The 27593-nt window shown below is 47.9% G+C and overlaps 1 protein-coding gene across 1 annotated transcript; it reads right to left on the bottom strand.

The window, feature by feature from the left end:
• LOC140395597 (leucine-rich repeat flightless-interacting protein 2-like) lies at positions 1-27593 on the bottom strand. Its single transcript, XM_072483567.1, has 6 exons — positions 27257-27593; positions 27065-27114; positions 26271-26388; positions 13997-14076; positions 13049-13153; positions 1-1184 (listed from the first exon to the last, which is right to left on the bottom strand). Exons 3-6 carry the CDS (start codon positions 26284-26286, stop codon positions 1074-1076), a joined length of 312 nt encoding a protein of 103 aa, XP_072339668.1. The 5' UTR covers positions 26287-26388; positions 27065-27114; positions 27257-27593; the 3' UTR covers positions 1-1073.

Raw genomic sequence — 27593 nt, 5'->3', positions numbered from 1 at the left:
TTTGTTGACCCTCAATCAGTGCATTTATTTAAAATGGGCTTTAATACTGTTATGGTGTATTCAGTGTTCAAGTGGATCGACTTACCCCAAAATCTGGGTTGCATTCCCAAGATTTGATTTGATTGTTCTTTGAAAAAAGTGCAATTTATACTGCACCATTTGCAAAACTCCCTTCCTTCCCTTAACTCTGCATTCTACAGTGATCTTGGGTTTGGAACCATTGGCAAAGTACAGCTAAAATATTGATATATGAAAATAAACACCATGGGTATTGAAAATACACTGTGCAGTTGGCACAACCCCTGAGTGTGTTGGCACCTCACTGATCTTTTACCGCTCCCCATGAAAAAATATTCAGTGACAAGGCACCAATGCAGAACAAAGATGTTCAATGCAATGGTTTTTAATTAACTCTCAGGATTCTGGTATGGCCAACATTTATTGCCCAATTTAACTTGCCCGAGAAGATGGCAGTAACTTGGTGGATGACTAAATCATTTTAGGGGGTAGTTAAGAGTCAACCATTTTGGTGTGGGACTGGAGTTACATATAAGCTGGACACGTTTCCTTCTCTAAATGGACAATAGTAAACCAATGGATTTTTTACAACAATCCAACAGCTTCATGGTCATTTAACTGATATCAGCCTTTTCAGATGTTTGAAACAGGATTCAAATTCTCAAATGGGCATGGTGGAAAGTGAATTCATGTTCCCTGGATTATTAATTCATAAACATAACCACCACATAAACTGTCCCCTCTCTGCAATGACAATTTAAAACCAAATCCCTTGTTACAGCAAAGCTGTTGCTTGCTGATGGAATCATAGAATGAGACAGCATATAGAGAGGCCATTCAGCCCATCATGCCTGTGCTGGAAGTGTCAACTTAGAAGCCTTGTAAAGAAAACAATGTAAGTGGTGAGTCAGAAACATGTGCAACTTTTTCCCATTTTTTCCTCAGCAGTGTGTGTATGTGGTAACAGTGAAGCGTCTCATTAATTACTTTTTTAAAAAGCGAGTTCCCTTAACAGGCAGCCAGGCCCTAGACCTGGCTTCTTGGAAGTGGGTCTTTTACTGCTGCGATAGCAAGGCGCTCCGGTTTGCTTTCATCTTCTCCAGCCTCTTCGCTAGATGGCTGTTGCTCATTTCCAGCTCCTCAATTTTATCCAGTGCCGAGCGGACCTGTCGGGGGACAATAGGTCATAGGTTCATACGTGAACAGCTCTCCAAGTTGCCCACAGCTCCAAAACGTTTAGTGGAGTTCAGAGCCCAAATCTTCCAACTTAGCCAAGTAAGGGCTTTTCAAACACTGTTTTGCTTTTCCCAGAGGCATGAACAACCTTTGAGAAATTTTAATTTTTCCAGTTTTTTCTCCAACTTGCCTTAATCAAAATCAAATCAGTGTGTAATTTCAGAAACAGACCATTAAGTCACCCTATCCCCTTCTTTATCTACCACACCAGCCTCCCTGTTCAACAGATTATCCCCTGCCATTTCTGCCATCTGCAGTGTGACACCATCCCCAAACACATCTTACCTTCCCCCTTTCAACATTCCGAAGGGGCCATTCTCTCAGTGACACTGGTCCACTCCTCAATCACCCCCAAACACCCTCCCTTCCTGCAGATGAAAGTGCAGGAGATGCAATACCTTGCCCTTTTATCTCCTCCCTTCCCAACATAAAGGGCCCCAAACATTTCTTACATGTGAAACAGCAATTTCATTGTACCTTTTTAAATTTAGTATATTATATTTACTCTCACAATGCAGTGTTCTCTACAATGGGAAACTAGATGCAAATTGAGAATAGCATAGAAGAACACCTCTATTCATACCACAAGCGTGTCCCAAGATTACAGTCGCCGTCCATTTCAATTCTCCACCCCACTTTGATGTTGACCTCCTGCTTTTCGAAGGAAGTTCAAGGAACAACATCTCATCTTTTGATCCAGTACTTGAAACCTTCCGGGTGGGATTCTCTGATCCTGAGGCTAAGTGTTGGCGCCTTCGTAAACGCCGTCGCTTTTCACGACGGCGTCAACAGGCCATCAGGAGCAGCGATTCAGAGCCCCTCAGTAGGCCAGCAGGGCACTGGAGCGACCCACGCTGCTCCAGCTGTCGATGCCGGCGTCAAATGGGGTCTGCGCATGCGCACTGCGACCGGCGAGGTTGCGCGGTGGCTCCCTTCTCCGCGTTGGCCCCCATGCAACATGGCGTAGGGCTACAGGGGCCGCCGCGGAACAAAAAAGGCCCCCTGCCTGAGAGGCTGGCCCGCCAATCGGTAGGCCCCGATCGTGGCCAGGCCACAGCGGAGGCCCCCCAGGGTCGGACCCCTCCTCTCTCCCCCCCCGCCCCCCCCAAACCAGGCCGCCCCCGGATGGATGTACGCCGAGGTCCCGCCGGGCGCTCGGCCCATCATGGGCAGAGAATCGTCGGGGGGGGCGTGTAGAGAGTCCACCGACCGGTGCCGACTGCGCTGCCGCCAATTCCTCTCCGGAGAATCAACGGACCGGCGCCGGGGCGGTGTCGCGCGATTCGCACCCGGCCTGGCGTGGGCGGAGAGAATTCTGCCCTCCATATTCGGTCTTGAATTCACCAATTTCTGATTGTAAACTATGCCTCCATGTTTTCGGTAGCTCTTGGCAATAATTCTGCTATTCCAATTTCTTCCAGACCCATCTTTTTTTTCTTTACTTGTCTCATTACCATCGCCTTTCTCCTTGCATCATCATTCCTTTTGTCACTGTTTAAAAATAAGGGGTCATTTAAGACCGGTGAGGAGAAATCTTTTCTCTCAGGTGGCTGTGAGTCTTCGCAACTCTCTTTCTCAAAAGCGGATGGAAGCAGAAACTTTTAATATTTTTAAGACCAAGGTAGATAGATACTCGAAAAGCAAGGGGATGAAAGGTTAAAAGAGGTAGATCGCAATGTGGAGTGGAGGTTGCAGTTAGATCAACCATGAGCTTATTAAATGGTGGAGCAGGCTCGAGGGGTCAAGTGGCATACTACAACTCCTAATTCATGGGCGGAGTTCTCCGTCGGCCAACGCCGGAATCGGGAAACGCAGTGGCCGTTGGTTTCACACCGAATCGCAAGTCTCCATCGCCTCGACAGCGACGCCAATGCGTTCCAGAACGCACGTACAGTAAACACCCTTGGCATATCATTAGCGGGCCTGACCCAGTATTCTCCGGGGCCTCCGCGATTCTCCGCCTCAACTGGGGAGAATTCTCGACGGCAAGGGACAGAGTCCAGGCACGGACCGCCATGGCCACGGCCTGCAAGGCAGCCACCTTGCTGCGCACCCCACTGACCACTAACCGTGGCGCTGGTTCTGCAGAGTGACACCAGCTGGATGAATGCAGCTCCACCCTCCATTCTCCCACTCCCCGCCATACCCCACCTCTCTAACTGCCGCCACCCATCGGTGGTGCATCATGGCCCACCCAGGGCAAAGCCCACTTTAGCCCCTATAGGAGCAGCGCCAGCAGACGGTATCCCTGGCAACAAGAACGGGCACAAGGGCCAAAGGCCCCCCACAGTTCTGGCCAACGATGGGGCAGCATGTGGGGGAGGGGGCTGGAGACAGCATGTAGCCCGATGGATTTGGACCTGCTTGGGCACGGGGGTACACACCATGCTAACATGTCGACCTTTCACCCCCTTGCAGACAATTGGAATTCTACCAGCAATGGTGGCCTTCCTCCTACTTGCCGCAGCCCTGGAGCTGCTTGAGGAGGAGGAAGCTGCGGCAGCAGAGCGCGCAGCAGCGGATCATGCCCCAGAGGAACAGGAAGCAGCTGCTCAGGATGGAAAGCCAGCCGCCAAACAGGCCAAGGAGGAAGCGGTGCAAAGGGGGTGCCACATGAGGTCTCACGTGTACCGGCTGCGCCTGTCATTCGAGGACCTGCCGAACCGGGCAGGCTATCGAAGACTCCGGCTGAGCAGAAGGCTGTGGAGGCCAATTCACTGAGTGGCTTTAAGACAGAGATAGATAGGTTCATGCCTAATAATGGGATTGGCGGGGGGGGGGGGGGGGGGGGGGGGGGGGGTAGGCAGGAGAATGGGGATGAGAAAATATCAGCTATGATTGAATGATGGAGCAGACTCGGGCCGAGTGGCCTAATTCTGCTCCTATGTCTTATGGCCCTATGATCTGCCGGATCATGGCACTGCGGGGGAATGGGGGAGGACACCCGCACCCGTTGGCCGTCAAGGTTGATGGTAGCCCTGAACTTCTATGCCACAGGGTCCTTCCAGGCGCCAAGTGGGGACCTGTACGGGATCTCAGAGCTCGGTGCACAGGTACATCCATGCTGTCACGGAGGCCCCATATGCCCAGTCGGCACAATACATCCATTTCAATATGGACCGAGCCCACCAGGATGCCAGGGCAGTGGGGTTCACCGCCATTGGGCTGGTTTAGCACACTGGGCTAAATCGCTGGCTTTTAAAGCAGGCCAGCAGCATGGTTCAATTCCCGTACCAGCCTCCCCGAACAGGCGCCGGAATGTGGCGACTAGGGGCTTTTCACAGTAACTGCATTTGAAGCCTACTTGTGACAATAAACAATTTTCATTTCATTTCATTGCCGACATGCCCGGGTCCAGGGTGTGATCGATGGGATGCATGGTACCCTATGAGCACCTGCAGATGACAGTCTGCTCTACATAAACCGAAAGGGGCTCCACTCGATGAACGTGCAGCTGATAGGTGACCATCAGATGCACATCATGCACGTCTGTGCCTGATACCCGGGCAGTGTGCACGACGCCTTCATCCTGATACACTCGACGATTTCCGGCCTCTTTGAGGCGCACCCCTGGCTGGGGATTGGCTCCTGGCGATTCCTAGCCCCTATCTCTAAACCTGCACCCGTGCCAACTTTTAAAAAATATATTTTATTCAAGGCATTTTCATATAAACAAACAGAAGCAGAAGAACAACCAAACAACATTATAAACAACCAACACCCACTCCTCCCTCCTCCCCTAACTCCGCCCCCTCTCCCACCCTGCCTTCCCTATTTTAACCCCCTTACCCCTCCCACCATCCCCACCCCAGTTTACTGACTCCTCAAACCTCCTTAAAGAAATCAATGAATGGCTTCCACCTCCGAGTGAACCCATCGACCAACCCCCTCAAGACGAACTTGACCTTCTCCAGCCTCAGGAATTCCGCCAGGTCGCTCACCCACACCCCTGCTTTCGGCGCTCTAAGTCCCTCCATCCGAGCAAGATTTGTCTCCGGGCCATCAGGGAGGCAAAGGCCAAAACATCAGCCTCTCTCACCCCCTGAACTCCCGGATATCGCCATCTCTGGTTTTGGGGACCACCTTCACTCCCAGACATTATGTCCGCAAACTCAGAACTGCTTCTGCTTTGGACATGCCCAAAACAGGTGGATGTGATTCACGGGGCTCCCCGGTGCACCGCCCACACCTATCCTCTACCCCCTCAAAGAACCTACTCATCCGTCATATGCGCCCTATGAACTATTTTAAACTGAATGAAGCTTAGCCTCGCACACGTCGAGGATGCATCTGTGCCAACTTAACTGGTGTCTAACATTCTGGCCATACCAGCCCTAACGCTACGTCTAGGTGCATCCCCATACGGTATATCAGGAGTGGTGATGGCCTGCTGCAATTCCCACCTTGCGACCTGGGTCCCCATTGGCAGCCATCTTCTGGGGCGACTGGGCCTTGATGGCCCCGTCTGCTGCTCGGGTGTCTCAGCTGGCATGCTGCCGCCCTGTTCTGCCTGCTGCCCACCACATGCGCCAGGGACAGGAGGAGGTGGGGAAGAGTCCAAAGTGCTACGGTGTTCTTGCACTCCCCTGCGGGAGTCACCGGCACAGGCCCCATCACCACCTCCTCCCTTGGGACATCTGATGGCCCCCAGGCTACTCCATGGGACGGGGGAGTAAGCGGAGCTATCTCCTGAGGCTCCCCCGCCACCTGGCACTACCAGTCTTGGAGGCTTGCTCTCAGCTCGGCCAGGGTCTACATTCTTACAGCCACAGAGCACAAGGAGTGGACCACCTCCATCTGGGACTTGTCCACATCATGCTGCAACTGTGCCATCACCTTCTGGGTCTGTGCCATATCACCTAGTGACTGCACCATCTTCCTCTGGGACTGGGCTACCTCACTCTATCGGCCAGTGTCTGGGAAATGTCGCCGGCACTCAGCCAAGGCTCGCTGTGACTGGACCACGCTCAGGAGCGCTGCTACAGTGTCCAGATGACTCTGGCACATGGCTGCCTGTGATAGGACAGCCCTGTCCTGGACCTCGGCCACCACCTGCACAGATTTCCCCAGGTCTTGGACTTGCTGATCCATAGCCAAAATCCCCGTTCCCAAGGCCTCCACCGCGGACGCCACCCGTGTGATGTTGGCCTGGGTGGCACGCATGTTCGGCACCATCTCCTGCTCCTGCATGTGGTTGGACTGATCCAGCTGCAAGTGCTGAATGCTCGCCGACAACCCCTCATGTAGTCCCAGGCTCTGACTGCATCTCCACGATCGATGGGACTGTCTGTTCCAGATGCCTGAAACCCGTCTGGGTGGGAAATAGTCCCTCCGACCGTCTGCCCCTTTGGGTGTTCCTACCTCAACCTGATGTACAGGAGCATCTGTATGATGCACACCAGAGAGTGTCCCAGAAGCTTCTTCACTAAAGTGTCCAATCGGGGTGAGTGTCTCTGGGATGGTGGAGGGAGTTGGAGACAGCTGTGACAGGAAATCTGCGTCATCCATGGACTCGAGTCCCTGGGTTTCCTGGGTCTCAGGCATACTATCAACTCGTCGGTATCGTCATCATGCTCGGCGACACGGGGGTGGTGGTTCTGGTTGTTGTTGTGTTGGGTGTTCTGGTTCACAAACAAGCCAACAATGCTGGAAGTGGTGTAACTCTACTTTATTAACTGTTCAACTATGCTAACATACTGTAAACGTGGGTATAAGCAATACCAGCTTAACTGTGGACCCTTTCCTATCACTAGCTATGGTGAGGCACTCAGCACATGGTGAATGTCCGTGATGCAGGCTGTGAGCTTTGTGCTCTGAACTGGCTGCTGCTAGAATGAGCGGGAACTCTCCTGTCCCCTGTCTTTATAGTGCTTGTGCTCTCGCTGGTGATTGGCTGCGGTGTTATGTATGCTGGTTGGTCCTACTGCATGTCCATCAGTGTGTGTATGCACCATAATGTGCTGATGTATATTATGACATCCCCCTTTTTTTACAAAGAACATGTGCCTATGTGAGAATAAATAATGTGTAATGAGTGTATCTGACCATGTGTGTGCAGTATTTACATAACTATGTACATGAGGCTAATCTATATACATGGGAAGGTGCCTGGTGCAGAGAAAAGAAAAACAAGGTGTTACACCAACAACAAAACTAATAACGAATGCTATAAACAAACTAGTGAAATGCTGAAACAGGATGGAAAAACAAAGCATTGAGTCCAACATAGTAAGGTTCATAAATCAAGTCTCTGAAGTGGGCGACGAATTTGGGTTGACCGTCAGGGTGGCACACCACTCGTCGTCCGGATCAATGCTGTGCACCAACAGCGGCTGGTGCTTTCGATTTGGGGACAGCCTGTTCTTGGTTATGACAGCGACTCGAAAAGGCTCCCTGTCCTTGGTGTCACTGGTCTGCATGAAGTCAGGATCGGACTCGGTGAAGGTGGGTTGGATTGCCCGAACATTCCTGCGAGGCTGGTTAAATCATTGCGAGTTGGCAGGCTGGGCTGCTCGACAGCAGGCAGCATAGTGGCCAAGCCTGCCACAGCGTAGGCACTGTCGCGATTTTGCAGGGCATTGGCGCTTTAAGTGGGCGGAGCCACAGTTGCCGCACGTCGTGACGTCAGTACGTTCGGTGCGCCACCGCGCATGTGCGGTACGGTCTTGCGTGGTGCGGGCCTGCGCATCGCGTTCCTCCACGTCACCATCCCCTCGTTTTTGGCGCGTACAAGCGCGGGAGGCATCGGAAAGCGCGCAAAATGGCCGCCCTCCTCCAGACTGCGGTCTGGGAGGTGTTCGATCGTTTGGACCCGATCCGCCTCATGGGGCCCTTGCCGCGCCATTTCAGCTGCCTGTATGTAGGAGTACCGGCTGGTGGCATTCTCATGCAGGACACAGGTCTCGATGGCAGTCGCTAGGGTTAGTTGCTTAACTTTAAGGGGCTGCTGACGCAGGGTGTCCGACATGACCTCAAAAAACAATCTGATTGCGTATCATGGAGTCGGAGGTGGGCCCGTAGCCGCAGGATTGCGCGAGGATGCGGAGGTGTGTTAAATAGAATTGGAAAGGCTCGTCCTTACCCTGCAAGGTCTGCTGGAACAGGTACCTTTCGAAGCTTTCGTTGACTTCAACACTGAAGTGTGTGTTGAATTTGAGGAGCACCGTCTTGTACTTGGTCATGTCCTCGTAGTCTGCGAATGTCAGGGAGTTAAAGATGTGGATGGCATGTTGCCCAGCCCTGGAGAGAAGAAGGGCTATCTTCCTGGTGTCCGATGCATTCTCCCTGTCCGTGGCCTCGAGGAAGAGCTGGAAGCGCTGTTTAAATATCTTCCACTTTCCCCCGAGATTGCCAGCGATGCGGAGCGGCGGCGGCAGGTTGATGTTCTCCATGCTGTAGGATGCCGGAATGCTGAGAAGTTGCAGGTAGGTCTCACAAGTGCTAGATTGCGGCCACTCCTTGTACCATGTCGTGTTGGGTGTTCTGGTTCACAAACAAGCCAACAATGCTGGAAGTGGTGTAACTATTTTATTAACTGTTCAACTATGCTAACATACTGTAAACGTGGGTATAAGCAATACCAGCTTAACTGTGGACCCTTTCCTATCACTAGCTATGGTGAGGCACTCAGCACATGGTGAATGTCTGTGATGCAGGCTGTGAGCTCTGTGCTCTGAGCTGGCTGCTGCTAGAATGAGCGGGAACTCTCCTGTCCCCTGTCTTTATAGTGCGTGTGCTCACACTGGTGATTGGCTGCGGTGTTATGCATGCTGGTTGGTCCTACTGCATGTCCATCAGTGTGTGTATGTGATTGCACCATAATGTACTGATGTATATTATGACAGTTGTAGCACTGGTTGGTGCCACAGACACAGTGCTGCCTACTCACTCTGGCTGCCCTGAGGAGGTTGTGCAGTTTCTTCCGGCACTGCTGGCCGGTTTGGACGGAGTTGCTGGTGCGGCTAACCGCCTCTGCCATCTGTGTTCAGACACGACGAATGGCAGCGGCTGGCAATCTCCTTCCCAGTACGGGGTACAGGGTGGCCTGCCTCTCCGCCACAGCGTCCAGGAGGGTCTTGAGCTCAGCGACTGAAATTTGTGGGGCTGCGCATCTCGACCGCGCATCTTGGTGGCTGGGATGGTGTGTGTGGGCAGTGAAGTGTGTATATGCAGCTGCAACTTGTCAGCCTCCCGAGTGTCAATCGTGAACCCAGCAAATCCGGCACCGTTTCTCTTTGGAATCGATTGTGTTCCACGTGGCGCCAGTGCTAGCCCCTTAACAGTAGCAGAATCGTTCCAGGTGCAGCGCCAGTTTTGCTGTCATGGAAGTCCACGAATTCTGCCCTGGTGACAACACCTGGGGTGCAATTCTCTCAGCCCCGCGCTGGGCCGGAGAATCGGCGCAACCGCGCCACGCCGCACCGACGCCGGCGAGCGATTCTCCAAGGTGCGGAGAATCGGCGCCATTTGTGCTGGCGCGTTTGGTGCGGCGCCGGTCGCGGGCCGCTGTACGAAGCCGGGCTGCCGATTCTCCGGCCCAGATGGGCCGCGCGGCAAAAGCAGAGTCCCGCCGGCGCCGTCCACACCTGGTCGCTGCCGGGAGGAACTCAGCGCGAAGGGTCGGGGGATGGCGTGTGGGGCGGGGGGAGGGGGCTCCGTCCCCGGGGCCTCCATTGGGGTCTGGCCCGCGATTGGGGCCCACCAATCGGCGGGCTAGCCTCTCCCCCCCCGGACCTACTTTGTTGCGCAGCCGGCCCCAGAAACCCCACGCCATATTGCGTCGGGGCCGGCGCATTCCGTAAAGCCACCACACATGCGCAGGTTGGCGTGTCGCGACTGCGCATGCGCAGGTTGGCGCTGCCCCCAGTCTGCGCCAGGAAGTGAGGCTGGAGCGGCGTGAACTGCTTCAGCGCCGGGGGGGCCAGAATCGCTATTGCCCGCGCCCATTCTGTGCCGTCGTGAAACGCGACGGCGTTCACGACGGCGCGGACACACTGTCCCGCGATCGGAGAATCATGCCTTAGCCTCAGGAACGGATATCCGCACCGCATATGTTTATATATCATTAAATCTTTTCTGCACATCACAAACCTTCCCTTTGCTCCCCCTTTCTATACTTGCTTCAAACCTGTTGCATCTCTAAATTCTTCTGGTTTCGGTGAAAGATCAGGGACTTGAAACATCGTGCGGAATTCAACCAAAAAATTTCTGAGTGTCATTTTGGGCGAATTTGGCGAGGTGTTTCTCACCGGCTTTTTGGGTGCGATCCACACCATTATTCAACCACACTTAGCCTTATTCTCGGGTCTTGTGGAGTTTCACTCTGGTCAAACCCACTCTGAGAATTTTTTGCAACATTGGGGAGTTTAACCCGCCAGTGAGACCGGCTCTGGTGCTCCGTTAAGTGAGCTTGAGGGTCCCCCACAAACCCCACCCAGGGGCAGTGTCACCCACCACACATATGGGCATTACCCCACCACCTTCCCCCAAGTGAGGACACCCTCTTATGCGGTTGCTGAGGGCAACCCTCCTTTTTTAGACCACCCCACCCCCACCTTTTGGGCCCCCCCTCTTTGAGGACCCGCACCCTTCAGCCTCTCCAACCTATTAGGCCTATTCATTCCCACCCTTCATAACCCCACTCATCCCCCCCTTTCATGGGCATGGCCCCCTGCAGGCCCAGACCCTTGGCAGTGCCACCCTGTCCCCCGGGCATCCTGGCAGTGCTCCTGCCAGCCCGGCAGTGTCACTTGGGCATCCGAGGACTGCCAGGGTGGCAGTGGAAATGTGCCAGAGGGAGAGCCAGGGTGCCTGCCTACCTTGTCCTTGACACCCAGAGGTCTCCAAAGGCCTGGGAAACCCTTCAGGTGTCATTAGGCCTGGTCCATATGGCTCATTTAAATATGTTAATCTGGATCTTGCTCAGTGCGGATGAGATCCAGATCGCAATGTCTCACTAGGTTGGATGAATTTCACGGGACGCCTCAAGTGTCGAGAATCTCGCGAGAGGCACTCGCAAGATTCATTGGCCTCATCACGCTACCAGGTCGGGTGCGATGAGGCCGTTAAAACATGCCCATCAACTCTGTTTCGCTCACCAAAGATACTGCCTGTTCTGCTGAGTATTTCCAGTATTTTCTGTTTTTGTTCTATCAAATCAGCTTGCTACAGTGTAGAAACAGACCATCAACATATTTTAATATCTCACATCATCTAAACCCATTCTCCTGTAAACTCCCAATATTCTTTATGATTCCTCTTATTTTTTTAAATAAATAATAGCCTTTTTGAACAGAAGTTATAACTTTGCTTCAACATAGTTTGTGAAAGTATTTTCCACATTTTCACCTTGCTCTATTAAGGTAAATTTATCCTAAGCACTTGTTACATTTTTTGTGAATTTCCTCGGCTTGTGGTCTCTCATTTCCATCTCAGTCCACAGTTGAAACAATCTCTGGCTGTTTACCTTAAAATCATAGAACCCCAGGGCAGCACGGTGGCGCAGTGGTACCACTGCATCCTCACGGCGCCGAGGTCTCAGGATCGATCCCGGCTCTGGATCCACTGTCCGTGTGGAGTTTGCACATTCTCCCCGTGTTTGCATGGGTTTCGCCCCCACAACCCAAAGATGTGCAGGGTAGGTGGATTGGCCATGCTAAATTTCCCCTTGGAAAAAATGAATTGGGTACTCTAAATTTAAAAAAAAAAAAAAATCATAGAATTCCTACTGTGCAGAAGGAGGCCATTCGGCCCATCGAGTCTGCACCGAGCCTCTGACAGAGCACTCCACCAAAGCGCACTTCCCTGCCCTATCCCAATAATAATCCGCTGGAATGCTATCTGGAATCATAGAATAAACCTTCCAGATATCCAACAGGTCATCCCATAACATTCTCAAACACAACAAAAAAATCCTAACTTCCCAAATGTCTCGCCATCATTGCATCACTAGTCATCTCAGACCCAGGACATTGCTGGAGGTGTTCCTCAGGGTAGTGCCCTAGACCCAACCATCTTCGGCTGCTTCATCAGTGGCCTTCCCTCCATCATAAGATCAGAAGTGAGGATGTTCGCTGATGATTACACAACGTTCAGCACCTTTCACAACGACTCACATACTGAAGTAGTCCAAATGCAGAAGACTTGGACGACATTCAGGCTTCGGCTGACAAGTGACAAAGTAATATTCATGCCACACAAGTGTCAGGCAATGACCATCTCCAAAAAGAGAGAATCTACCTATCGTCCCTTGACATTCAATGCCATTACAATCGCTGAATCCCCCACAATTAACATCCTGGGGGTTACCATTGACCAAAAGCAGACCTGGACTGGCCATATAAATACTGTAACAACAAGAACAGGTCAGAGCTGGGAATTCTGTGACAAGTAACCCATCTCCTGACTCCCCAAATCCTGTTCATTTAGAAGACCAATGCCAGGAGTGTGATGGAATACTCTCCACTTGTCTGGATCGATAGAGCTCCAACAATACTCAAGAAGTTCAACACCATCCAGGACAAAGAAGCCCGCTTGATTGGACCCCATCCATTGCCTTAAACGCAGCTCTGCATAGACCATTGCATCATCCATTAAGACACTGGAATGTTTGCGAGCAGATGCAAAGTTCCCGATTCCACAGGCATTCACTAACAAAGCTCAATGAACACAAAGTTAACAAATAATTTAATTTTTTTCTAAGTTCAGAATGGACATCAGATAACAAAGGTACTTTGTGGAAATTTACATTATGCTATTGAGCTCCTTTGAGCCTCAGTCAACCACTTCACCTTACCTCTCTTTGGAGTTTGCGCTTCTCAGCCTTAAGTTCATCTTCCACTTTTTCTGCATTTTCTGCCGCTGTCTTGTATCGTAATACCTGGTTTTCGAGACGAGCAATCTAAAATATTCCCCAGGAAATGACAAACGGTTAAATAATTTGATCATAAAGTGTGGAAAACTCAATATTAAAATGGCACAAAATGGATAAACACACAAACATCATTCCATAATTGTTAATCACATAGTTTAGCAACAACCACCTCACAGGGCTCGTTACAATGAGTTACTTTGGAGAGTTTAGTCCCATTGTTCTGTGGACAAACACACCAGTCAATTGGCATCAGTTATGAGATAATTGGCAAGTTGATTAATTTTGGATGGTGAAAGTCGAGGGAAAATGTTGGCACAGTTCTTTGAATAATGAAGGACAGCTCACATGTTGACATCTTAGATTTTGCACTTGAGCACTCAGGTGAGGCTTGAACTCCAACCTCCCCATTCAGAAGGAAAACAAGTACCACATGAATGCAGTTGACACCACCCTCCCAGAACAGTTCTTTGAACCAGGACTCATCTTATCCTGGAAACAATGGCACACTCCTCAGTTTGGGATCTAGGTGAAATATTTACCGCATTTCATGCAAACATCTAAACATAACTCTAAAATTCAACTTGAAGATCAGAAAAGGCCATTCAGATGGAGAGTAAATGGGTGGGCAGAGAGAGACCAAGATGGGGGAGAGTGTGCAACGGCTGCAGGAGAAGATTAAATAAATGGGTGGATTGTGTGATAGGTGAGTGTGTGCATGGGCTGCAGCAAGATATTAAATGAATGGGTAGAGACCATGCTTGAGCAGAGATTACGTGCACTGTGGAAGAAGCAGGATAAATGGGCTGAATAGACTTTCCCCATTCTGTACATTCTCAAGCATTCAGTGTTGTAAGATGATTGAATACTTACATTTTGTTCCAACGCAGTTATTTCCTGTTCAGTTTTGGTCAGTTTAAACTTGTATTCACTGATTTGTCTATTAGCATCTCCTTTAAAAAATAACACACACACGTCAGTTACAGTAATCCAGGTCTGAAGTCAAATTTGAGCTGACCAAGTCCTGAAGGCCATCTTCGGCAGACTGGGTCTGCGGCAGGTGGCGAGAACACCAAATCAGGGGAAAACCTACATGACCTCATCCTCACAAATCTACCTGTTGTGGACACATATATCCATGAGAGAACTGCTAGGAATGATCACTGCATAGTCCTTGCATAGATGAAGGCCCATCTTCATACTGAGGACACTCTCTGTTGTGTTATGTGAGACTATCACTGTGTTGAATAGGATAGATTGAGAACAGATCTATCAACTCATACTGTGCAGTAAAGGTCCTGGAGGTCAGCAGCAGCAGCAAACTTGGATTTAATCACCATCTGTAACCCCATAGCCTGGTGTATCCCTCACTCTAAAATTACCACAAAGCCGGGGATCAGTCCTGGTTCAATGAAGAGTGCAGCGGAACGTGCCAGGAGCAGCACCGAGCATACCTAAACTTGAAGTGACAACCTGGTGAAGCTGCAAACAGGACTGTATGCATGCCACACAGCAGAAGCAGTACACAATGGATAAAGCGAAGCGATCTCGCAGTCAATGTATCAGATCAAAGCTCTGCAGTTCTGCCACATTCAGCCGTGAATGTCAGTGGCCAATTAGAGAGCTAACGGGACGGGGAGGTTTCCATCAACATCCCAAAGCTTAATGATGATGAAGCCCAATACAAGTGCAAAAGACAACCACCTGAAGCCAAAAGCACCGAATGAATGGTCCATTTCAACCTCCATCCAAAGTCCCCACTATCACTTCAGACAATTAGATTCAATACACATGTCATGTGAGAGTACCCTTTAAGAAATGGGTGTTTAAGAAATGTACCTTTAAGAAATGGAGCTGCTCATGTTACTGGAGTGATGTCAGAGTGTGGGTGGAGTTGAGCTCTACTTCTGCTCTTTTAGTTTCAGTTTGAGAAAAGATTGAGTGTGTCTGTGAGCTGCACTGCTGTTGATCTCTGCCATCCAAAAACTATCTATGGATCATTTAGTGAATTCAGAAGAAGTATAAATGTTTTCAGTCTTGAATGTAAACCCTAATGTGCTCCTGTTTGGAGGTTTGTTAAGTCTTTTGGATGTTAAAAGAACAGCATACAGATTACTTCGTGTTGTATTCTTTGGGGGGTGTATTTGATTTACTGGTTGCTAAGATGTTCACTGTTTGTTTTAGAAAGGTTAACTTGAGTTCATAGAATAAACATTGTTTTGTTTTTAAAAATACTCGTCCATTTCTGCTGTACCACACCTGTAGAGTAAGTTGTGTGCTCCCCATACCACAATCTATTAAAATTGTGGGTCAGGTGAACTCCATGATACACTTTGGAATTCTCTAAACCCTGACCCATAACAATGTCAAGAAACAGCTGGCTGTAATGAAGGCATGTGCTTCAGAACTAGCAAAGCTGTTCCATTACACTTCCAACACTGTCACCTATAATGTGGAAAATTGTGTGGGTATGTCCTGTCACAAAAGTAGGATAAATTCAATCTATTTTTTCACTGCCCCATCAGTCTATTCTCACTCATCAGAAAAGTGACAGAAATGCCATCGATAGTTTCTTCAGCCCCACTTACGCACCAATGCTTAATTTGGATTCCACCAGAGCTACTCGGGCACGATTCTCCGTAATGGAGACAGAGTGTTCGCGCCGCCGTGGACGCCGTCGCATTTCACGATGGCACAAAACGGGCGCAGAGACTACCGATTCTGGCCCTCAGAGGGGGCCAGCACGGCGTTGGAGCGGTTCACGCTGCTCCAGCCTACCTTCCCAGCGCCAAATGGGCGCCGCGCCACCCGCGCATGCGCGGGGGGTTTCTTCAGCACGCCGGCCCCGACGCAACTTGGCATGGCGGTTCAGGGGCCAGCCGCACAACAAAGCAGGCCCGGGGGGGGAAGAGACCGGCCCGCCGATCAGTGGCCCCGATCGCGGGCTAGACCCCATCGGAGGCCCCCCCCCGGGGACGGAGCCCCCCCTCCACAGGCCGCCCCCCGGCCCTTCGGGCAGAGTTCCCACCGACAGCGACCAGGTGTGGACGGCATCGGTAGGACTCTGCTTTTTCTGCGGGCCGGAGAATCAGCGGCCCCGCCGCATACAGCGGCCCACGCCCAGCGCCGCGTCAAACGCGCCGGCGCAAATGGCGCTGATTCTCCACGCCTCGTAGAATCGCGCACCGGCGGCGGGGCGCGGTTGCAGCGATTCTCCGGCCCGGCGCGGGGCTCAGAGAATCGCACCCCTCAATTTTAGACCAAAATATAGCTTTTGCTCCAAATGTGGATAAAGAGCTGAATTTCAGGTGAGATGAAAATGACTGCCCTTGACATCAAGGCAACATTTAACAGAGTGTAACATCAGTAAGCAAAACTGAATCAAGTGGTACCTCCATAGTCATATCTATGGAGTCATACCCAAATGCAAAGGAAGATAATTGTGGTTGTTGGATTCCAATCGGCTCAGCCCCAGGACATTGCTGCAACAATTCCTTCAGGTGATGTCCTAGGCCCAACCACCTTCAATTGCTCATTAATGACCTTCCATCCCTCAGCTTGCTGATGATTGCACAGTCTAAGGTTCGAATTACTGCTACTCAGATAATGAGTCTTTGCCCAGATACAGCAAGGCCAGGAAAACATTCCAGCTGGAGCTGTAACATTCACATAAGTGCCAGGCAATGACCAATTCCAACAAAGGAAAATCTAACTATCTCCCTTTAAGTCAATTACATTACTATCAACATTTCTGAACCCCCACCATCATCCCTGGGGGTTAACATTGACCAGAAACAGAATTGCACCAGCCACATGAACACTGTGGCTACAAGAGCAAGTCAGAGGCTGAGGATTCTGCAGTGAGTAACTCACCTCCTGAATCCCTAAAGCCTGTCTACCATCTGCAAGGCACGAGTCAGGAATGTGATGGAATACTCCCCACTTGCCTGGATGGGTGCAGCTCCAACTATACCCAGAAAACTCAATACCACCCAGGAGGTTTTCCGTCAAGCCTTTCACCATCCTGACTTGGAAATATTTAGCTGTTGTTGGGTGAAAATCTTGGTATACCTACACCACATAGACTGCGGCAGTTCAAGAAGGCAGCTCACCACCACCTTCTCAAGGGCAGTTAGGGATGAGCAATAAATGCTGGCCTAGCCATCAAAACCCATATTCCTAGAATTAATTTTTTGAAAGGACCAAACAGCCCACTTGAACGGCCCATTCACCACCTTAAACATTCACTCCCACCATCAACGATGCACAGTACCACATACAAGATTCACTGCAGCTTAGCAAAGCTCCTTCTACAGCACCTTCCAAAGCTACGATCTCTACCACCCAGAAGAACATGGATAGCAGAACTTGGGAACACCACCACCTGCAAGTTCCACTCCAAATCATGTACTATCCTGACTTCGAAGGATATTGGGCTGGATTCTCCACCGGCAGGATACTCTGATTTACCAGCAGCCCGGGGATTTCTTGACGGCATGAGGCTGCCCCACAATGGGAAACCCCATTGACTAGCCGGTGTAACGGAGCATCCCGCCGATGGGGTAAAAGAGAAATGTGGCGCGTCCAGCCCATTGTTTTTCTTTCACTGTCAGTGGTTCAAAATGTGAACACCACACAGGCGTTAACTGTTCAATAAGTTGGCTCACCACCATTTGTTCAAGAGCATTTAGCAATATGTTCTGACCTTAGCAGCAATGCCTAGGTCCAATGAAGCATTCCCTTCAACACTCTGGCTTCTTTTTCTTCCTTCAAGATGCTCCTTAAAACCCACTTAATTTGGCCAGGCTTTGAGTTATCTCATCGGATAGCTCTTACGTAGTTGGGTGTCAATTTCTGCATTCAACGCTTGCTTGAAGTGCCTTGGAATGTTCTATACAGTGCAACATACAAATTATTATTATCTTTTATAAAGGGAAAGAATGATCCAAACACGAAGGGGAAAAGAATAGGGAAAATGTGGAGAAAGGTAAATGGAGAAAACATGTTGAAGTGAAAAGAAGGAAAACACACAAGAAACAGACAAGGACAGAAAACGGAGGGAAATGACTGGGCATATACGTGGGTGGGCAGTTGTATGGTGTGAACATGAGAGTGGCAGATAATGGGGTGAACATGGGCTGGGGGAGGTGCAGAGGACGGGGTAAACAAGGAAGGGGGGCAAAGAACAGGATAAACATAGGGTGGGCAGAGCACGGGCTGTTCATAGGGTGGGTGGAGAACACAGAGTGGGCAGAGGACAGGGTAAACATGGGGTGGGCAGAGGATGAGCTGAACACATGGTGGGCAGAGGGCGTGCTGAACACGGGGTGGGCTGAGGACAGGGTAAAGTCAAAGGCCTTGCTAAAGTCCAAGTAGAGAACGTCAACCGCACTGCCCTCATCTACCTTCTTGGTTACCCCTTCAAAAAACTCAATCAAATTTGTGAGACATGGCTTTCCCCTTACAAAGCCATGCTGACTTTCCATAATTAGCCCTTGCCTATCTAAATGGCTGTAGATCCTGTCCCTCAGAATACCTTCTCATAACTTACCCACTACAGAAGTAAGGCTCACCGGTTTGTAGTTCCCAGGCTTATCCCTACAGCCCTTCTTAAACAAGGGCACAACATTTGCTACCCTCCAATCTTCAGGCACCTCTCCTGTGGCTGTCGATGATTCAAATATCTCAGCTAAGGGGCCGGAAATTTCCTCCCTAGCCTCCCACAACATCCTGGGATACATGTCATCAGGTCCCGAGGATTTATCTATCTTGATGCACTTTAATACCTCCAGCACCTCCTCTGTAATATGTACACTCCTCAAGACATCACTTTTTATTTCCCCAATTTCCCTAACATTCGTGCCTTTTGCAACAGTAAATACTGACGAGAAATATTAATTTAGGAACATGGTGGGGTGTAGAGAATGGGATGAACATGGGGGTGTTGGGGGCGGGGGGACTTGCAGAGGATGGGGTGAATAGAGGATGGGTGAACAGGGGGGAGTAGGTGCAGAGGATAGGGTGAACACCTTGGGGGGAAGGGGTGCTGAGGGCAGCGGGATGTGCAGAGGACAGGGTGAACGCGGGGGGTGCAGAGAACGGGGTGAACACGGGGTGTGCAGAGGGCAGGAGGACGTGCAGAGGACCGGTGAACATGGTGGGGGAAGGTGCAGATGAGTGATGACAGGTTTGGCGGGAAGTGGGGCAAGAGGGCCAACAATGCAATTTTTCTTTATTTATGGGATGTGGGCGTCATTGGTTAGGCCAGCATTTATTGCCCATCCTTAGTTGCCTTTGAGAAAGTGGTGATGAGCTGCCTTCTTAAACCGCTACAGTCCCCGAGGTATAGGTACACCCACGGTGCTGTTAGGGAGGGTGTTCCAGCATTCTGACCCAGAGACATTGAAGAAAGAAGAGCGAGATATTACCAAGATAGATTGTGTCATGTGAGAGTACCTTTAAGAAACAGGTGTTTAAGAAATGTACCTTTAAGAAATAGGTGTTTATCAGTGATGCCAGAGTGTGGGTGAAGCTGGGCTGTCTGTGTCAGCTTTTTACTTTTGTTTTAGGCTGTTTGCTGCAGGGTGTGTTTTAGTGCGTTTTCAGTGTTGGAGCTGAAGTCAGACAAAGCAGCTGTACTGTTGATCTCTCTGCCATGAAAAGACTATCTCTTGAACATTTGGTGAATTCGGAATTATAAATGCTTTCAGTAGTGAATGTAAACCTGATGTGCTTCTGTTAAAAGGTGTTTCTTTTGTCTTCTGGATGTTGTTTGGGAAGTTATTAAGGATTACTTAGTGATATATTCTTTGGGGGTTGTATTTGAATTGATGGTCGCTAAGATGTTCACTGTATGTTTTAAAAGGTTAACTTGAGTTCATAGAATAAACATTGTTTTGCTTTAAAAAATACTCTTCCATTTCTGCTGTACCACACCTGTAGAGTGGGCTCCCCATACCACAATCTATTAAAAGTTGTGGATCAGGTGAACTCCATGATAAACTTTGGAGTTCTCTAAACCCTGGCCCATAACAAGTTGGGGGGCTCGAGGGGGATAAAAGACTATCTATTGGATTGGCTTAGTGAACTTAAAGACAGTGAGGGGTGAGCATATTGTGGTTGCTTGTCAGGTGTGGTATTCTAGTTTAAGTAGGGAGTGTGTTGTGGACAATGGCTCTTTCAGAGGCTCAGAAGTTTTTGGGGGTGGAGACGGTCACACGCTGTACCTTACGGACAGAGACTAAAAGCAGACTGTTAGATTTGGCAAAAACATTGCAGTTAACATTATCTGACAAAACGTGAAAAGATGAGGTAATTATGGTGGTGGCTAAGCATTTAAAGTTGCCTGAGATACAGTTTGACTGATTGGAAATGGCAAAAATTCAGTTACAAATTAAACAAATGGACCATGAGAAAGAATTGAAGCAGCTTGAATACGAAAGAGATCGAGAGAAAAAAGAAAGAGAGAAAGAGGAAAACGAAAGAGAAAGGGAGAAACTGATCAGGGAATAAGATAAAGAGAGAGAGATTGAACTTCAGAAAATGGCCATGAAACATGACAGTCAGTTCAAATTGGCAGGCGTAAAGGGAAACATACAGTTGGATGATAGTGATGAGGATAGTGAGAAAGAGGGTCATGTTCGAAGGCTTGGTGGGGATCTATTTAAATATGTCCAAGCATTGCTAAGGTTTGATGAGAAGGAAGTAGAAGCCTTTTTCATTTCATTTGAGAAGGTAGCTAAACAATTGAAATGGCCACAGGACATGTGGGTATTACTGATTCAAACAGCTGGTAGTAGGGCTAGTGAAGTGTTTGCATCACTACCGGAGGAGGTATCTGAGTCGTATGAGGAGGTGAAAAAAATCCATCTCAGATGCTTTTGAACTAGTGCCCGAAGCCAACACACAAAGGTTTAGAAATTTAAGGAAAGAATTTGGTCAAACATACATGGAGTTTGAAAGGATCAAACAGAGTAATTTTGATAGGTGGATAAGGACTTTGAAAATAGACCAAACGTATGAAGCTCTCAGAGAAATTATACTTTTGGAGGAGTTTAAAAATTCAAATCCTGATGCAGTGAGAACTCATGTGGAAGAGCAGAGTGTTGAAACTGCAAGGTTAGCAGCAGAAATGGCAGATGATTTGAATTAGTTCACAAATCAAAGTGTGGTTTCCGACATTGGTTTCAGCCTGTGAGGGATAGGAACTGGGGAAAAGAGAAATACTCAAGTGGTAAAGGTAAAGGTGATCTGATGGGAGATAATAAGGAGAGTGTACCTCAGACTAAAAAAGAAATCTAGGACGGTGGAAAAGAAATGAAAAGTTTCAAATGTTTTCACTGTAATAAACTAGGCCATGTAAAGTCACAGTGTTGGTGGTTGAAGAAAAGCACTGGGAAGGCTGATGTGATAAAACAGGATAGGACAGTGTGGTTTGTTAAAGTGGTAAAGGAAAGCCCAAGGGAAGCGAAGGAGGTGCAAAAGATTGTGCAGCCTGATCAAGAGGCGATTGATAAGAAGGTGCCAGATCTCTTGTCTGGTAAAGTTTACTCATGTGTATCAGGAGAAGCAGGTAAAGAAGTCACAATTTTAAGAGATACGGGAGCTAGTCAATCTTTCATGGTAAGAGATGAGGAATTATGTAGTTTGGGAAGAATGTTGCCAGAAAAGGTGGTAATATGTGGAATTCAGGGTGAGAGGAGTAGTGTTCCATGATATAAGGTAAGGTTGGAAAGTCCAGTGAAGAGTGGTGAAGTGGTAGTAGGAGTAACAGAGAAACTATCTTGTCCAGGAATACAGTTTATCTTGGGTAAGATATAGATGGATCGCAGGTGGGAATGATGCCTACTGTGGTTAATAAGCCAGTGGAAAATCAGACAACTGAAGTGTTGAAGGACGAATATCCTGGGATTGTTCCGGATTGTGCAGTAACAAGGTCGCAAAGTTACAGGTTAAGACAAGGGGAGAAATCAAAGAGTGAAGATGAAGTTGAAGTGCAATTATCAGAAACGAGTTTGGATCAGATGGTTGAAAAAGAACAAGAACAGGCGGAGGATGAGGCAGATATTTTTAGTTCAGGAAAATTGGCGGAGTTACAACAGAAAGATGTCAAAATAAAATGGATGTATCAGAAAGCATACACGGAAGAGGAATCTGAGTGTATACCAGAGTGTTATTACCGTAAAAGTAATGTCTTCATAAGAAACTGGAGACCTTTACATATGCAGGCGGATGAAAAGTGGGCAGAAGTTCATCAAGTAGTATTGCCGGTAGGGTATAGAAAGGAGGTGTTGCACATGAGGTACCAGTGGGAGGTCATTTGGGAATAATGAAAACTCAAGCTAAAATCCAGAAACATTTTTTTTGGCCTGGACTACATAAAGATATAGTTAAATTTTGTCGATCATGTCACACATGTCAAGTGATAGGGAAACCTCAAGCAGTGATAAAACCAGCGCCCTTAATACCCATTCCAGCATTTGAGGAACCTTTTACAAGGGTCCTAATTGATTGTGTAGGACCGCTTCCTAAAACAAAAAGTGGGAATCAATGGGCGGGATTCACCACGAACTAGCGGGGCGGGCCACTCCGGCACCGAGGATTGGCGTGAACCATTCCGGCATCAGGCCGCCCCAAAGATGCAGATCCACCGCAGCTTCAGGGTCAAGGCCAGCGCTGGAGTGTTTGGCGCTGCGCCAGCTGGCATGGATGGGCTTGTCGACCTGCCGAAGACGGGCAGCCACTCGGCGCATCGCGGCCGGAGAATCGCCGGGGGGGCCGCTGCCAGCAGCCACAAACCGGCGTGCCGGGATTCCCGCCCCCCACCAAAACCCCGGCACCAGAGAATGCGGCAGCCGATGGGGGCGGGATTCACACCGTACCCGCCAGCGATTCTTCGACCAGGCAGGGGGTCAGAGAATCCCGCAAAATATCTTTTGACTGTAATGGATGTGTCTACTCGGTTTCCAGAGGCCATTCCAGTACGTAATATGACAGCTAAAAAGATTGTGGAGGAATTACTTAAATTCTCTACTAGATATGGACTACCCACAGAAATACAATTGGATCAAGGATCAAATTTTACCTCAAGGCTATTCAAAGAAGCTATGGACAGCATCGGAATATAACAATTTAAATCAACTGCGTACCATCCAGAATCGTAGGGAGCGTTAGAAACGTGGCATCAGACATTAAAGACAATGTTGGGGGCGTATTGTGAAGATTATCCAGAGGATTGGGATAAAGGAATTCCGTTCGTACTATTTGCAATTAGGGATGCACCTAATGAATCAACCAAATTTAGTCCTTTTGAACTAATTTTTGGTCATGAGTTAAGAGGACCACATAAATTGATAAAGGAAATAAAGTGAGAAATTGGAAATTACATTATTGGATTACGTGTCAAATTTTAGGGAACGATTAAATAAAGCAGGTGAATTGGCTAGACAACATTTAAAAGTTGCACAAAATGTGATGAAGCGGGTAGCGGACAAGGAATCCAATGTTCGTAGTTTTGCCAGTGGAGATAAAGTTTTAGTGTTGTTACCAGTGGTAGGTGAGCCTTTAAAAGCTAGGTTTTGTGGACCGTATCAGATTGAAAGGAAATTAAGTGAGGTGAATTATGTGGTAAAAACACCAGATAGAAGGAAGACTCACTGAGTGTGTCATGTGAATATGTTTAAAAGGTACTTTGAAAGGGAAGGAGAAAGAGGTTTTGGTGATTCTAGCTCAGGGTGACAAACCAAATCCAGATGACTGTGAATTTGGCATATCTCAAATTAAATTGGGAAATGAGGATGTTTTTAAAAATTGGAATAAATTGTTGAGTTACCTTCCGGAGGAAAAACGAACTGATCTGAAAGAGTTATTGATATCACAGGGGCAAGTTTGTAGAGATAATTTGGGAAGTACTAAAATGGCTATACATGATGTAGATGTGGGAAATGCTGTTCCAATCAAACAACATCCACATAGACATAACCCTTTGAGTATGCTTAAAAATGGCATAATTGAAGTGAGTTGCAGCCAATGGAGCTCACCCATAGTGATGGTACCAAAACTGGACGGTACCCAACGGTTGTGTGTGGACTATAGAAAGGTTAATGCAGTTACAAGAACGGACTCTTATCCTATCCCACGTTTGGAGGATTGCATTGAAAAAGTGGAACAATCAGCTTTTATTTCCAAACTGGATTTACTTAAAGGTTACTGGCAGGTACCTTTATTCGAAAGGGCGAAGGAGATTTCAGCTTTTGTGACTCCAGATGGTATATACCAATTCAAAGTTATGCCATTTGGCATGAAAACGCCCCAGCCACATTTCAACGATTAACTAACAAAGTTGTTTCAGGATTACCCAATTGTGCTGTGTACATCGACAATCTGGTAACTTTCAGCCCGACATGGAAAGAACATTTAAAACATCTGATGGAGTTTGGTGATAAACCTAGCCAAAAGTGAATTTGGAAAAGCCCAAGTCACTTTCCTTGAAGAGTTTCCAAATAATGCGATTTCTTGGCATGAGTGGATTTGATCGAACATTTGTGAAAAATTATTGTAGCGTGATTGCTCCACTGAAAGACTTGCTGAAGAAACATCAGATATTTCAGTGGACAGCGCACTTTCAACAGGCATTTGACTGCCTGAAAACTGTGATAACCAATGCTCTTGTGTTGGAAAATTACAAGGGACTCTGATCAGATTGAACTAAAGTATTTGACTTTAAAAAGAAATACCGAGGCGTAGAGAAATGGATGGAACGTGCAAAGACCTTGTTCAAAGAGACTTTCAATCGAGAAGGATTTCAGTTAGAGGAAGAAGAACAAAAAAAATGGACTATATTATTATACCTGTTTGCGTGTGTTGTTTTTTTGAAACGAAAATGTATATTTACTGTGTGCATTTCTTAAAAGATAGTGAAAAGGTGAAAAATGAAACCATCCTGAAGTTGATGGGTTTTTTTTTTTCTTGGAGGGAGGTGTCATGTGAGAGTACCTTTAAGAAATGGGTGTTTAAAAAATATACCTTTAAGAAATGGGTGTTTATCAGTGATGTCAGAGTGTGGGTGGAGCTGGGCTGTGTCAGCTTTTTACTTTTGTTGTAGGTTGTTTGCTGCAGGGTGTGTTTTAGTTTCGTTTTCAGCATTGGAGCTGAAGTCAGACAAAGCAGGTGTACTGTTGATCTCTCTGCCATGAAAAGACTATCTCTTGATCATTTGGTGATTCAGAATTATAAATGCTTTCAGTAGTGAATGTAAACCTGATGTGCTTCTGTTAAAAGGTGTTTATTTTCTCTTCTGGATGTTGTTTGGGAAGTTATTAAGGATTACTTTAGTGTTCTATTCTTTGGGGGTAGTATTTGAATTGATGGTTGCTAAGATGTTTACTGTATGTTTTAAAAAGATTAACTTGAGTTCATAGAATAAACATTGTTTTGCTTTAAAAAATACTTTTCCATTTCTGCTGTACCACACCTGTAGAGTGGGCCGTGTGCTCCCCATACCACAATCTTTTAAAAGTTGTGGGTCAGGTGAACTCCATGATACACTTTGGGGTTCTCTAAACCCTGGCCAATAACAATTGTGAGTGAACTGGAGGGGAACTTGCAGGTGATGGTTTCCCAGATATCTGTTCTTGTCCTACTAGATGGTACTGGTCCTGGGTTTGGAAGGTTTTGAAGAGCCCAAAGGTGATAATGAGACCCTAATTGCACACTTATCTTGGTGTCCGCAAATCTGGCATTCACATGCTTGGTAACAGCGAGCAGAGACTAGCAGGGGCTGGTTTAGCTCACTGGGCTAAATCGCTGGCTTTTAAAGCAGACCAAGGCAGGCCAGCAGCACTGTTCAATTCCCGTACCAGCCTCCCCAAACAGGTGCCGGAATGTGGCGACTAGGGGCTTTTCACAGTAACTTCATTGAAGCCTACTCGTGACAATAAGCAATTATCATTTTCAGAACTCATGGGACCTATACAATAGGCATCATCCAGTTTTATCATGAGAGTAGTCATCAATAAAATACAAATACATGGACAGGCACCATATACAGACACAGAAACATGCTATACAGACATGCATGCACCCACAGGCACTATACATACAAACAAATAAACACACACATAGTAAATGATGGAGAGTTGAAGCTTACTTTGGACTTCGATCATCTGCACATCTGTCCCATTTTCCAAGATGGTGTCACTAGACGCTGCCTTTTCTGCTTTTCCACTCTTGGATCTCTCATCCAGTTGTGCTTTTAATTTTTTAATCTGACATGAAAAAGACTGATTCAGAATGGAAGGAAATGAAAAGCACACACTCTGAATCTGAACACAGAAAATGCCAGACCTACAACAAAGGGCTATCCAGATCAAGGTTCTGGCAGAGAGCTGGTCGCCTTAGTCCCAACCACAGAAGACACCTGCTTCTTCCCGCAATATGGTATTTTACTAATCTCTTCATCACTTGGTTGATTGGCAACCATTTTACCTTTATAGTCAGCAGACTAGCAGAGATATTCATCTTGTCAGCTCAAGTGTCTGACCCACCATACCACCCAGACTATGGAAATGGAAGGAACAAGCAACAGAGTAAAACAAAGAATCCTCTCCCATTTGTTCCCCCAACTCAGCTCCCTTACCCTCTTACTTAATCATTCCCCTCCGCCCCTGTCTCCCTTCCCTGCCACCTCTCCACCATCCTGCCCTTCCAACCCCCAATTCACCACCCCATGCTCCTCAAACCTATCTGCTGATGCTTCCACCATCTCATTTCCCTTTTAACCTGCCCCCTCACCAACCTCCCTCCTCCAATCTGCCCCCACCTCCCATCCCTGTCCCTCCCTTAACCCTTCGCCTCCCCTCCTTTAGCCCGTCTCCTTTGCCCCAGCCTTTCTCCCTTCTCCACCTCCCCCTCACCACCCCTGCCCCCACAGAGGGTCCTTACCTGCTCTAATAATGCTTCTTTTTCATCTATGAACTTTATTACCCTAAAATCTGGAGAGAGGGGAAACAAACAGAAAGCTCTTTGTAAACAACTGAAGGTGAAAATCATTCAAGTTTGAAAAGAAGCACAAGACTAAAGAGAATGAGGAAATGTTAAAGTTAGTGTAGAAAGTTGAATGAGTTATTCACATACCACAAGGCACGTCAAGGGTCAGCCTAGGTTTAGTTCAACGTCAGTGTGATTGCTGGAACTTCGGGCTGCATGCAAACAGTTTAATCTTCCATTCTGTTTAGCATGCAAATTCTCTACGGTCAAACAGAACTGGAACACAAAATCTCATTATCCTTTTAACTTGGGGTTACATCAAAAATTATAACACACCAGAGATTGAGAACAAGCAGGAGAGAGACAAGGAGGCAGACTGAGACACAGAAATCAGTACATAAATAGGGACAGAAAAAAGGAACAGTAAGAAGTCTTACAACACCAGGTTAAACTCCCAGCAGGTTTGTTTCGAATCACTAGCTTT

The sequence above is a fragment of the Scyliorhinus torazame genome, chromosome 2 (assembly GCF_047496885.1).
Source record: "Scyliorhinus torazame isolate Kashiwa2021f chromosome 2, sScyTor2.1, whole genome shotgun sequence".
In the NCBI taxonomy this organism is placed as follows: Eukaryota; Metazoa; Chordata; class Chondrichthyes; order Carcharhiniformes; family Scyliorhinidae; genus Scyliorhinus; species Scyliorhinus torazame.
This window is presented reverse-complemented; position numbering and strand designations above follow the sequence as displayed.

Coding starts and splice junctions, on each gene's coding strand:
- LOC140395597 (XM_072483567.1), bottom strand. Junction 13,154..13,996: donor TAACTGCGTTGGAACAAAAT/GTAAGTATTCAA, acceptor GGAATATTTTAG/ATTGCTCGTCTCGAAAACCA. Junction 1,185..13,048: donor AGCGCAAACTCCAAAGAGAG/GTAAGGTGAAGT, acceptor GTCCCCCGACAG/GTCCGCTCGGCACTGGATAA.